Source organism: Enhydra lutris, unplaced genomic scaffold (genome assembly GCF_002288905.1).
Source record: "Enhydra lutris kenyoni isolate GAN:26980312 unplaced genomic scaffold, ASM228890v2 scaffoldscaffold9, whole genome shotgun sequence".
In the NCBI taxonomy this organism is placed as follows: Eukaryota; Metazoa; Chordata; class Mammalia; order Carnivora; family Mustelidae; genus Enhydra; species Enhydra lutris.
The window spans coordinates 31028735-31042285 of record NW_019154093.1 but is presented as its reverse complement, the minus strand read 5'-3'; the positions used below and the strand labels follow the sequence as shown (position 1 = coordinate 31042285).

Genomic DNA, 13551 nt, shown 5'->3' with positions numbered 1-13551 from the left:
ACTTTTAAGAGAGGATCAGAACAGAATCACCTAGGGTACTCTAAGAAAGCACAGTTTTTTTTTTCCTATTCTTGTCATCTGTGATTCTGATTCTTCTCCTTTAGAATGAAACATATGAGGTTGTGGTATAGGTTGAAAGTGTTCCCCACATGATTCTAATATTGTTGTTTTCCCCATGTTTGTTAAGAAATCCTGCTAATAGTGCGTATTATACCTAACCTAGGGAGCTTTTAAAAATACCAGTGCTCAGACTGAATCTTACTCCAATTAAATTATAATGTCTGGGGGTGGGAACTAATCATGTATCAGTATTTTTAAATCTTCCCAAGGGATTACATTTTGCAGCCAATATTGAGAGCCAAGGTATTTGCTAAGTATTAGAAGATTGCTATGGGGATTCAAAGGCATTGATGTACACTAGTAAGAGAGTGCCTTGCCGAGGTAATAGGCAGGTATCACTTGGAGGAGGTATATCTGAACTAAAACCAAAGGTGGTAAATGTAAATGGCATTGGGTCTTAGACAGTGGGGAAAGAAAGCAGCTCTCTCCAGTTGGAGAATGTCCTTCAACATTGGTATAGTGGTGAGTTACCAGTGAGCCAGCGTGATGTAAGATAAGTCAGAAATACTAGATTGAGGCCAGACTGGGGAGATTCTTGATTGCCCAGATTGTCATTTAGGATTTGTGGGACATTAATGCACATTCTGAGAAATACATGCAAGTTCCATGAAAGTAGATTTTTAGGCTCAACTAAAGTTAGTAACATACGGAGTAGGAGCACAACTGTCACTGTAGATGTTCAGCCTCTGAGAATAGGGGAATGAAAATGAGCTTAAGAATAGGTGCATTGTTAACAGAGTTTTATTTTAGCTTTCTGTGCCAGTCATTAAATCAAGTTCTGATTTTCTACTTACTAAGAAAGCTGTGTATTTTCTCTTTTCCTGTTGTGTCCATTTCATCAGAATTTATAGATCTTGACAGCAACAAGCACAAATTATTCATCTTTGTATTCTTCTATCTATGGCAGCTGTTTCAGATCTTTGTATATCATACATGCTAAATAAATATTTTTTCATAAATGTAGGATTTATTTTTGCGGTTTGGAATTAGCATTTCATGTTCTTTATTAGTTTTTTATTTCCGCTGAAGGAATGAATGTACTATCATAGTTGATCAAAAGATACTGGATTGTGAAAATCGGTGCTTTGTTATGTGAATTGCCATATGGATGAGCTAATGCAATTGTAGTATATGTAAAATAATCTGCTGTTATTGTTTGCCTAATAAACTCTTCCTTATCTTAGCATATATATGGCCTCCTCTACAGAATTCCAGCTGCATCCAGCCACATTGGCAGTTAGACCACTCCCTCTTTTGGTGCTACCATAGCATCTTCTCATTTCTTTTATGGGCCTTATCACCTTAAGATTATATGATTATTTCTTCATCTTGTCTACTAGATTGTGAGCTCCTTGAGGGCAGGGGCCATGTCATGATTGTATCTTGATGCTTGTCATAGTGCTTGGCACAGAAATGATGCTCAGTCTGTATGGGTGAATGGTTAAAAATACCTGTCAAATGGTCAAAAAAGGGAACACTTTCTACTTTTTATCATTCGTGTTATGAAACTAAATGAGATTCTTTGTGAAAAATGATAATTTCTCAGGAGAAAAAAAGTACTGCAATTCTTTTGCTTGTGTATTATTAGTCATATGAAAATATAATGCTTTTATGTTTATCCTAGTGGCTGGTTGAAAGTATAGAAACATAGACACGTTGTCTTGGCTTAATTTTTTAAAAAATAAGGACTACTCAAATGGATCCTAAGATAATTTCTTGATCGTATAACATTGATATGATAAAATCATAAACTTCAAGTTTTGGCATTGGAACAACATTTTATAAAAACCTGGTAATGTATTCTTAGCAAATTGATGAAAGTAGATTTATTTAGGAGAGTCATAATTATTGTACCTTTACACACCCTTAAAATAAAAGGACCAGCTGGAACTGTTAGAAAAAGAAACACAAATATCTGTTAATATGTTCTTTTTATTTACGGATGGTACTAATTAATCCCTTTGTTTAAGATATAAAGTTTGAGTTCTTTTACCAGCTGTGTTGATGGAAGTGTGATAACATGTCCATGTACTTATTTCTGCATATGTAGCGATGGCTGGCCAAACATAAGAGTTTAACTTATGGCTAGATAACATTGCAAGCCTTACTGTCTCACATAGGAATCATAAGCCATTTCTCTAATCAGCTGTCCTAATTAACTATGATATTGCTATTAGAAATCAAGAGGCAGATATACAAGGCTGAATTATTTTACCTCTAATCCTTCTTCAGTTGTATTGTATTTTTTTTTGTTGTGGTGGTTTTTTTTTTTAACACGTAAGAAAGAATATGGGAATGGTGCTCCTCCTTCTTTATAGAGTAGCTTGTAAGGAATACTGGAAGCAAAGGATACATAGCTTGACCTAAAATAGAATTTTTAAATATTATTTATAAATAATTTATATTTGATTTACAGAATGATTACTGTTTTAGTGGAGAAGCCACTAATTTGTATAGTAGATATATACTACCATTCTAAAACCATATTTCTTACATAAATTCCAAATGATATTTTACATCCAGATTTTAAAATGAATTCTTCACCTTCTTTAAGAAAAAGATAATATAATGGGTAGAAACTTTTCGAATGTTTGAATGTCAGATGGGTCTATAGTTGAAAAGAAATTTACAACTAAGCAATTGAATTTATTAATGAGCGTCAGTAGGCACATTGTTCTTCATTGGGCTGATTTTGCCCATTGTTCTCCAGTAGTTATTAAATCAGACAAATTCTTACATAGATATGAACATCCAGCATTTATTACAACAAAGTTTCAACATGCTGTTATTTGTTACAGGTAATCTTTGGTAAATCTAGCTGTTCAGAATTTTCAAAGGAAGCCTATACAGCCGTAGTATATCATAACAGGTACTGAATTCAAATATTTCTTTCAAAGTTACTCACTTCTCAGTGGCATTGTTAGCACTCACGTTAGTGTGTTTACCAAATGCTTTGCTGCACTCAATGTGCAAATTCAAGACAGCTGACATCAGCGTTATAATTTTCAACCTGTAGATGCATATTTTCCATAGACATCAAATATAAGACTTTATACACAAAACATCTTTCATATCAAATTCTCTGACCCTTTCATTTTTATTATATGGTTATTGATTATCATTGTGGCCTCTGGTCCTTTGGACTTTCCCTGTTATTTTCCCCTGGACACTTTGTAGTTTTACTTAACTCTTTACTAAGCTTATGGCTATTAGTCAGTTACATTGGTAGTATTCTCAAAATCCAATAATCCTTTGACTTAGGACCTTTCCAATTTACTTCTTTCAGAAAGTTTTAACTTTGGATAACTTTTCATCTCTGCTTACTTTCTTTTCTTTTCTTTTCTTTTTGTTTTGATTATTGAATGCTATTGGAGAAAAATCACAAAATTCTACCATTGATTATTGAATGCTATTGGAGAAAAATCACAAAATTCTACCAATCAAGATGATCACAAATTGACGTCATTTTATCCATATAATCAGGCTCCAGAAATTCATTTTATTTTATTTCATCTTCTTTTCAGCCCCACCAATCTTTGGTAATCTTTTCATCGCTTTTTAACCCTTTGTCTTTTGGCAGGATGTATTTTAAGCCTTTCTCCTCCTTTCTCTAGCTCCTACTTATTCTCTGTTTGCCTTACTCTTAGCATTCCTACTTTAGTAAGTGGATTGAGACCATCCAACTTGAGAACAATTCACTTGTCTACTCTTTACCTCTGATGATCTCTGTGTGGATCTGCCTTTCCTTCTGGTTCAAGGGCAGTTGGGGCACACACCTGGCTCAGTGTCTTTTCCCTCTGCTTTCCTCCAGTCTCATTCTTGCTCTTTAGAGTGTGACTCCATCACTTATCCCTTCTCTTGTCTGCTTCCCTGGCTCCATCTCTTACTGTAGAAAAAAAAGCTTAAGTCTCCTGAAAAACAAAACAAAGGTCTCTCTTCACTGTTGTTGTATAGCATGGTTTTTCCTTGCCCTCCTTAAAACTTTATTCTTTCTCACCCTTACCTTATGACACTCATTGTTTCCTCCCATCTCTGTGGACAGGTTTTGTTTTGTTTTTGGTTTTGGTTTTTGGTAATTACTCTAATTTTTCTTTCTTTCCTTTTTTTTTTTTTTTTGAGTATAGACATTCCATGCAAAACACTAAGGTTTCACCCATAACCTTCTTTTTCTATACTTCACTCTCTGTAAATAATCTTTTATGTATTTCTCAGAGTTATAGTCAGTGAAAATGCTACTACTTTTATCTTTATGTGGATTGTTCCCAGCTCTTTATTTTCAGTCATAACCTTCTTTGTGAGATGCAGACATATTTTTTAGTGGTCTCTTGGGATGTTCAGGGTGCCCTGCTGACTTCTCAATATCCATATGTTTTTCCCTGATTCTCTTCTGGACTGTATGGACTGTATCTCTGACTCTATTTTTATTAACGGTACCACAATTTTTCCAGTTCCTTTGACTCAGAATTTAAAACATCCTTGCTTTCCTTCTTCTTTTCTCTAATATCTTTTACATCTTGATGATTTTCTTTTTGCCTGATTACCAAACATATCCTGTACTTTTCTGTTTCTGGGCCTTTCTTGGATCTCTTTTTCTATTATAATACCGATTCCCTGTACTGATTGAACTCCTATTCATTCTCTAAGGCCCATGTCATATAGTCTTCCTAAACACAATTCCCTGAACCAAAACTTGAAATAATCTGTTCAACTCTCTTCTTGAAGCACTTAACCTTATATGCTCTATAGCAGGGGTTGGCAAACTTTTTCTGCAGAGGACCCAGTAGGTTTGTTTTAGGGCTTGTGGGCCATATGGTCTCTGTTGCAATTACTCAGCCCTGCTGTTATAGTGCAAAAACAGCCATAGACAATCAGTAAAGTTGCAAATGAATGGGCATGGCTGTCTTCCAATACAATTTTATTTATGGATACTGAAATTTGAATTCTATGTAATATTTCAAGTCAAATGTTATTCTTTTTATTTTTTTTTAACAACTTAGAAAAATCATTCTTAGTTTGTGGGCTATACAAAGCCAGGCTATGAGCCATAGTTTGCCAACCCCTGCTTTATAGCATTGCTATTGATAAATGTATATCTTACTTATATTTCTACTAAATTACATATTTTTTGAGGGTAATTATTTTTTCATGTTTATCTGTAAAACCACCACAAAAATAGCACAGTACTTAGCATAAGGGTGAACAATTAAAAGTACTTGTTGATGAATAACACATAGATGCTTGATTTTTCATAAAAGCCTCCACATAGTATGATTTCAGAAAAAAAAAAAAAAAATGAACTAGAACATTCAGTACCAGGAAAGATACTGATAAAGAAGGAAGTAATTTCTTGAAATATCTCAGTTTGTGGATATATCTTTATTTTTGCTATTCTCTGCATTAGTAGAATTAAAATGACAATACTGTCTAACATTGTTAGTAAATTCAACTGTCTCATAATTCAGTGATGATTAGTGAGATCAGTAATAAGATGCATAGCATTTTCTATTCACCAGAATCATCAAATTCTCAAATGGCTAGCATTAATTATCTTTCTTGTAGGTATTAAAAACCTCATCTATCTAATATTTCTGTGATCAGATCTACAGTTGTTAGTGTTTTTGAGGCTTATTTGAAGTGGAACGATACTAGACTTACTAGCATCAGAGGAAAAAGAGCTCCTAATTTGTGGAATAGCCTTCACTTTTAATTAGTTGGAGCCATATTGTTTGGATGAATTTTCATTGAATATAACTCTAAGAGATACTAACTGAATATGGAAGATTGGAATGCTGAGGTTCTATCCTTTTTAAGTCTATATCATAAATAGCAGCAATACGTCTATAAAAATGGTCCTAGGGACCACTCTCAAAGGATATTGAGGTGAAAATGCCATTGGTTTGATCAAATATGATACTGGTTGTATTCTTAACAGTGGCTGGGAGCACTTCTAAACTGTGCGACAAATGCATTTTGTAGGTGTTCCCTGATTTTTTCTTTTCTGTTTGTTTCTTTTTTCTGAGCTGTCAGTACATTAGTTTATGTTTTGTTAACATCTACTTCTTTAATTGATACAAAATATTCCATAGAGAGCCCAACTTGATATTAAGTTGTCTAGAGGTACTTGTTTTTTTTTTTTTTTTTTTTTTTACAAAAAGATGTTAATCTTTAACATGAAGCTGCATGCACTCCTATAATAGTAAAAAAATTTTATGGCATGGTTTTAAAAATCTGCTTATAAAAGACTCTTATTATTTTTTCTATGTAATGTGTATCACAGTATAGAAAGTCTTGCCTAGTCTGCTCTTTTGTATAATTTCCAATCTAATAAAGATCTTGGCATCAAGGTGGTGATTAATAATGAATTTAAAAATAGTAGGACTAACCAGCCCATTAATAAAAATGGGATGAGAAATTTCAGAAACAGAGGCAGCTCCCTCAACTGGAAATAAGAGTTAGTTACTTAAAGTTTGGGAATAGAGAAAAATACTTTATACTAGAAGAAAAATTAAGCATGAATCCTGAAATTAATTTAAAAATTACTCAGATATACCAATGGAATAATTACTTATTTTGAACAAATTACTGACTATTGATCTGTTTTGTTTTGTTTTGTTTTGTTTTGTTTGTATGAAGGTCTCCTGATTTTCATGAAGAAATCAAGGTTAAACTCCCTGCTACTTTAACTGACCACCATCATTTGCTTTTTACTTTTTATCATGTTAGTTGCCAACAAAAACAAAATACTCCTCTTGAAACTCCTGTTGGATATACAGTAAGTATATTTTTGTTTAATATTTAGCTCTTTGGTCTTAAAAATAATTACAGTATTTGAGATATAGTTGGTGCTCAATATTACTTGGGTATTCCTTATCTGATTCCCCATAAGGGTTAGGAAAAGTCATCATGGATAAGAAAATACTCATTAATTTAATTAACTAATGTAATTAATTAGCTAACATGTGTGAATACTTAGGTGTTGGCCCTGATTATTATGTGTTTACCCAACAATACAGTATAAAATATATTAATTTTAAGGGTTCTTCGGAAGAGAATGGTTTCAATGTAAAATGATTAAAAGAGGCCCTGGGCCATTAAAACTCTTTTGGCTTTGATTAAAGGCAGTTAAAACTCTTGAGTATTTTTTGAAAATCATTATGATTGAATTACAAAGGTAAGCCTAAGGGGAAGGATATGGAGGTCATGATGTGTTACCACAACTTTGTCAGAAAAATCATGCTGCTACCCAAAAGAGAAAACATTTGACATTTGACTAACTTTTTTTTTTTTTGTCTTTTGCAATTTATGAGTGAATTTTGCTCACCGTAACAAAATAAATTTAGGTTCCTGCTTTTTTAGTTTTGTCATCAGCATTCACATGTAGTCAAACTTTTTCCTGTATACAATGGCACAGTTACCCCCATTTAAAATGGATTCACTTTGTGGCCTTTTTCTTTTACTCCAGCCTTTTCTGGGATAATAAGGACCATCTGTAGATTTAAATATTGCATGGTTAGTTAGTAATAATAATGTTTTAAGGATCCTCCCTAATAATATATTGTCAGGGAAGCTTTTCTTTAGAGAAATCATGAAACCTGTTATTATTACCTAATTAAATCCCTTTGGTGTTTGGTGGTATGAGACAAATCTGGCTCATACCAAGTTCTTAAAACAGATTTTCCAAGTAATTCCTTTTGTAACAAACATATTTAACTTAATATTGTTTCCTTTTTAATTAAAAGTGGATACCAATGCTTCAGAATGGACGATTAAAGACTGGGCAGTTTTGCCTACCAGTATCACTGGAAAAACCACCACAGGCTTATTCTGTACTGTCTCCTGAGGTCAGTATCTCTCACGGTGAAACTCTCCAGATTAAATGAAATGTATTTTTTATTACAAAAGTGTTTTTCTCAAATGTGACCTTACTATTCTATCTAGAAGTATATAGATAAGTATAATAAGTATAGATAAATATAATAAATAATTCTCTTAGAATTAAAATTACTCTATAGAATACTTAAAGCTTTTAATCAATGTGTATTGATTTTAAAAACAAAATCGTATATGAAATACAAACTTAAAAGGCACATTTGGAGAATTTTCATATTGTAACATGAGAAGCTTTAAATAAATGAGTATTTCTTTTAATAGACAACATTTCACCTGAAGTCGAGGAAGGAGTACAAACAAACCAATTTTTTAGAATATTTTTATAATTGATGATCATGTAGGTGAAAATGAAGTAGCTATAAACACACAATACAAAAAACATTAGCAGCTGTGTTGATAACGGGTGTGACTTGAAAGAAGTAAAAACACTGGAGAAATCTCAATCAAGAATCAGTAGCCACTATTCAAAAACCAAAGTGCTGTTTGAGAGAACTGTCACGTGATGATTTGAATGTGACTCTTTGTATGCATTAATCTGAACTATGTCTTGGCAGTGTTCTCCTGGTGGCTTTATTTTTAGAATAGAACTCAAAAAATATTCACAAATAAATTTGTATTGTTTTTATTTTTAAGAAACAGAGGCAGCAGAAGTCTCCTGCTCCGACCTCCTCTCTTACTGTTCTCTGTCACTTCCTCTACCCTAGCCGCGCAGCACAGCACCTTGGCTGTTCCTCAGGTGTGCAGAGTGGAAGCCCATGTCTGGCCCTTTGCTCTTCCCTCTGCGGCCGGTGCTCTGTCACCAGGCCGGGGTCTTCGTTTCATCCAAAAGCCTCTCAGATCCTGCCTCTCCAGGAGGGTGTCTCAGTGTTCTGTTTCAAGTGCAGCCTACACCATTTTTTAATCCCTTTACTTTGCTTTGTCCTCATAATACTTATCATTGACTTTATATTTCATGTAACTTGTTTATTATCTACAGAATAGAAATTCCAGGAAGGTAGGGACTTTTTCTTGTGCATTGCTCTCTCTGCAAGTACTTAGAATAGTGCGTGGCTCACAGTGGGGGGTCAGTATCTGTTAAAGGAATGAATAAAGACAGTAGGAAAAAGGACTCCTTCCTTCCCCTCCTTCCCCCCTCTACTCCCTGCCAGACCTTTCATTCAGTTTTCCAGGACTTCTCAGTAAAATCAGCTAGTATTCTGTCAGGGATTACATTATATATTTCAAAGGAAATAACTTTAAAACAAAATCTGATTTTATGGAAGTTATGCATTTATTCTTAATTGATTTGCAAATGTAAGGTCAGCTTTCTAAAGGGAAGCTGATGGTTTTCTTTTAGCTACTGTGCTGTGTATGCTCATATATAAAGAATGTAGTTGTAATTTGAAATTTGACTATAGATGTATACTATGACTTATACGTGATTAAGTGCTTAAGCTTTTGTATTTTTAAAAAATTTTATTTATTTATTTGAGAGAAGAAAGGGAGCAGAGGCAGGGGTGGAGAGAGAGGGAGAAGCGGACTCCCTGCTGAGCACTGATTCGCACCTACCCCCTCCAACGTGGGGCTCAATCCCAGGATCCCGTGATCATGACCTGAGCCAAAGGCAGATGCTTTAAAAAATTGTGATTAAAATATACGTAACAGGGACGCCTGGGTGGCTCAGTTGGTTAAGCAGCTGCCTTCGGCTCAGGTCATGATCCCAGCGTCCTGGGATCGAGTCCCACATCGGGCTCCTTGCTCGGCAGGGAGCCTGCTTCTCCCTCTGCCTCTGCCTGCCACTCTGTCTGCCTGTACTTGCTCTCTCTCTCTCTGACAAATAAATAAACAAAATCTTTAAAAAAATAAAAATAAAAAAAAATAAAATAAAATATACGTAACATAAAATTTACTGTTTTAGCCATTTTTAAGTGTCCAGTTCCATGGCATTAATTGCATTCACATTGTTTTGAAAGCTAGCCTCTTACATATAGTTTTTAATTGTGGTATATGTATGTCTAAACAATACATTTTTACTTTACTTATTTTATGAATTTAATGGAAAGGGTATTATACTGTATATAACCCTCTGGGGACTTGCTTTTTTCATTCAGCATAATATTGCCAAGACTTAGTGTTTCTTTATGATCACATAGAATGTTTACATAGTGTATCTATATTTCGCTGGCATTGCATTGTACTTAAAATATAATATAGGTTTTTTTCCCCATGACCTCCAAATATCCAAAGGATCTGAGCTCTTCCACCTCTTTAACATCATCTTCTAGCATCACTGAGCCCCTTCTTCTGCACTTACAGCTTCTTCTAAACTTTTTCCTACTTCTAGGCCTTTAAATTTTCTTTCCTCTTCCTGAAATTCACATGGCTGGATTCTTTTCATTATCTGAATTCTATATTGAGTATTACCTCCTCAGAGAGGTCTTTGCTTACTTCATGAATTTCCAGTCCTTCCCTCTACCAAACTGTTGATATATTCTATCATTTTTAATCTAATTGTATTACTTAATACTTACCACTATCTGAAATCTTATTTTTTTCCTTATTTTTCTCTGTAAGAAATGGTCAGCTCCCTGAGACCAGACCTTATGTTTATCTAGAAAACTGCCTAGAGCCCTCAGTAAATATTTGTTGTATGAATTTAAAAAGTTACAGGATTGTTGATACTGGCAAAAACTAAAAAATGAAAATTTTGTTGAGACCATATAAAGTTTTTCAAAGTGATTAGCCATTTGGCAGTGAGGAATATCTGTTCCTCACAGAAACATTGGCCATTTCTCTGCATCTCCCTGGTACCATTCCACCATTAGAGGAAGGCAGGCATTTCACTGGCATGTAGAGAGGAAGGACTCTGGGCTGTGAAACATAAACGCGTTTGCCAAATCCAGCCATAGTTCCTCCCATTCCAAGGCTTGAGTGCCATTTTGTGATGGACCACCAGTGACATGCAGTGAAAGATATTACCTAGCAACCTTTTAAAAAAGTATTTTTAATACCTCATTTGCCCGAGTTCACTGAGTATTTCACTTCTCTGACCTAGGTTAGAGTTGGGCTAAACCTGTGACATCCTGAGGAGCTCCTTAATTTTAACTACATTAGTTGAATGCAGTTGATACATCTGTGTCCTCTCTTCTACAAAGAGCATACCAGGTTGTACCAAGCATAGTCATAACATGCCATGCCAACATAGATGTATTTAACTGTTAACACTATTGTACACTATTAAGTGTACAATGTATGACTGTAATATTTTTTTATTATTGTTTTTAAAGATTTTATTTATTTGAGAGAGAGAATGAGCGAGAGAGAGCAGGAGCCCGGGGTAGGGGAGGCACGGGATGGTGGGTAGGGTGTGGGGAGGAGGAGCAGAGGGAGAGGGAGAAGCAAACCTGCTGAGCAGGGAGTGAGGCTCAATGCTGGCTGGATATGAGACTCCAGGATCATGACCTGAGCCGAAGGCAGATGCTTAATTGTCTGAGCCACTCGGGTGCCCCTCATTTTTATTTAAAAATTATTTTATTTAAATTCAAGTTATTTAACATATATTTTGTAATATTTTAAGATATATTCTGTTTCTGTCTAAAAAGAAAAAATTATAGAACTATTGGTATTAGCAAAACATAAAAAATGAAAATTACATGGATCAAGCAAGAATGTAATAATTAAATTCTGGTGTATCCATGCAGTGATGTAGTAGTTAAGAGGAGTAATACAGATTTCAGTATCCCACCTCAATATTCCAGTAGAACATTCATTCATTCATTCATCGAGAGGGAGAGAGAGAAAATCTCAAGCAGTCTCCGCACCCAGCGTGGAGCCTGATGCAGGGGTCATTCTCACAACCATGAAATCATGACCTGAGACGAAATCACAAGTAGGACGCTCCACCTAGTGAGGCACCCAGGCGCCGCCCAACAGAACACTTATAATAAAAATACAAAAACAATGTAGTGACAACCAAAGTCACACCTCAGGTACACATCAGTAATGGGGTAATAAATAGTTTAGAAAATACACATCAAGTTTATTAGCAAGGTTAACTTTTGAAGGGTAAAGATTGTTAAAGTTTTTATTGAGTATGTCATTATTTTCAGGGTTTCACTCCTGGCCTCACCATTTATTAGTTGTAACCTCAGCTAAGTTTCTTAATCTGTCTGCTAGGGACTGAATTCTGTCTCCCCACCTCATCTCCCCCTATTGCAACCCCCAAATTCATATGTTGACGTTCTAACCCCCAGTTGTCCTAGTGTTTGAAGATGAGATCTGTGGGAATTAATTAGGTTCAAGTAAGTTTTAGATGAGGTCCAGGAGGGTGGGGGCCACATGATTAGTGCTTTAAGAAGAGACATCAGAGCACTCTCAGTCGTGGCTGTGTAAGGGCACAGTGAGAACGTGGCCGTCTGCAAGCTAGGAAGGATTTCTCACCAGAAACTGACCGCGTTGGCATCTTGATTTTGGACATCTCGTCTCCACACTGTGAGAAAATAACTTTCTGTGGTTTAAGTCACCCAATGTATGCTATTTTGTTATGGCAGTCCAAGCCAACTAAAATATTCTCTGTGCCTGAATTTTCTCATCTCTGAGTTGAGAATAATTAAAGCTTATAAGAAAGGGTACATTGGTGATTAAACAATAGTAGTCTGTAGAGCACTTAGTGATCTACATGTTTAGCACATGAAAAGTGCTAAAGAAATGTTTGCCAGTATTATGGCATTCCTATTGCCATGCTGCTTGTTAGAATTTTAAGACTGCAGTTCTTACCTTAGCATGCGTCAGATCCCCTGGAGAGTTGTAAGGCCAGCTGTTGAACTTCACGCCCAGAGTCTCTGATGCAGGACATCTGGGTTGGGGCTTGTTTATGGACATTTCCAACAAGGGCCCAGATAACGTTTATCCGACTTTAAGAACCACTATATTTAAAGCAGTCGCTATTCATTTTATTTGTGTATCCTATTTTTTTTTAAAGCAGAAAACAAGTGTTTGGGGTTGAAAGAGCTAGTACTATTCTTGCTTTAAATAGTTTTGGATTTATGCATCATCTTTCTTTTATAAAATTTCTTTTTTTCTTTTTCTTTTCTTTTTTTTTTTTAAGATTTTATTTATTTGACAGAGAGAGACACAGGGAGAGAGGGAAAACAAGCAAGGGGAGTGGGGGAGGGAGAAGCAGGCTTCCCGCCGAGCAGGGAGCCCAGGACACTGGGATTGTATTATTAGTTGATTTTCTTTTCTACATGTGATAAAAAAATGAAACCATGGGAAAGAAATCTCTAAAATATTTTTTTTTCTTGAGACTTTTATTTTGTCATTTATTTCAAGGATATTTGTAATTGCTTGTTGAAGCTTGTTTTATTTATTTATTTTTAATAACGACAGTTTAGCATCTGTCATCTTCGTGTTATTGTCTTTTCTCATTTGAGATTTTTCTGGTTCTTGGTGTGATGCAAGAGTTTTTATTCTATTGAAGACCTCTTGGGTATTATGTTATGACCTCATCTTATTTAAGCCTTAGGTTTTTAGCAGCAGGGGGAGGCACTATTGCCACATTCG

At 35.0% G+C, this 13551-nt stretch overlaps 1 protein-coding gene across 4 annotated transcripts in view; it reads left to right on the top strand.

The window, feature by feature from the left end:
* Positions 1-13551, top strand: part of LOC111143676 (dedicator of cytokinesis 7) — a 224750-nt gene that overhangs the window by 111173 nt on the left and 100026 nt on the right. For 3 of the 4 annotated variants that reach the window (XM_022497507.1, XM_022497506.1, XM_022497505.1), the window contains exons 16-18: positions 2919-2989; positions 6754-6892; positions 7860-7961. In XM_022497507.1, the coding sequence (XP_022353215.1) occupies positions 2919-2989; positions 6754-6892; positions 7860-7961 (312 nt within the window). Of the gene's footprint in view, positions 1-2918; positions 2990-6753; positions 6893-7859; positions 7962-13551 lie in introns of those variants that run through there. The other variant, XM_022497508.1, reaches the window with a different exon arrangement.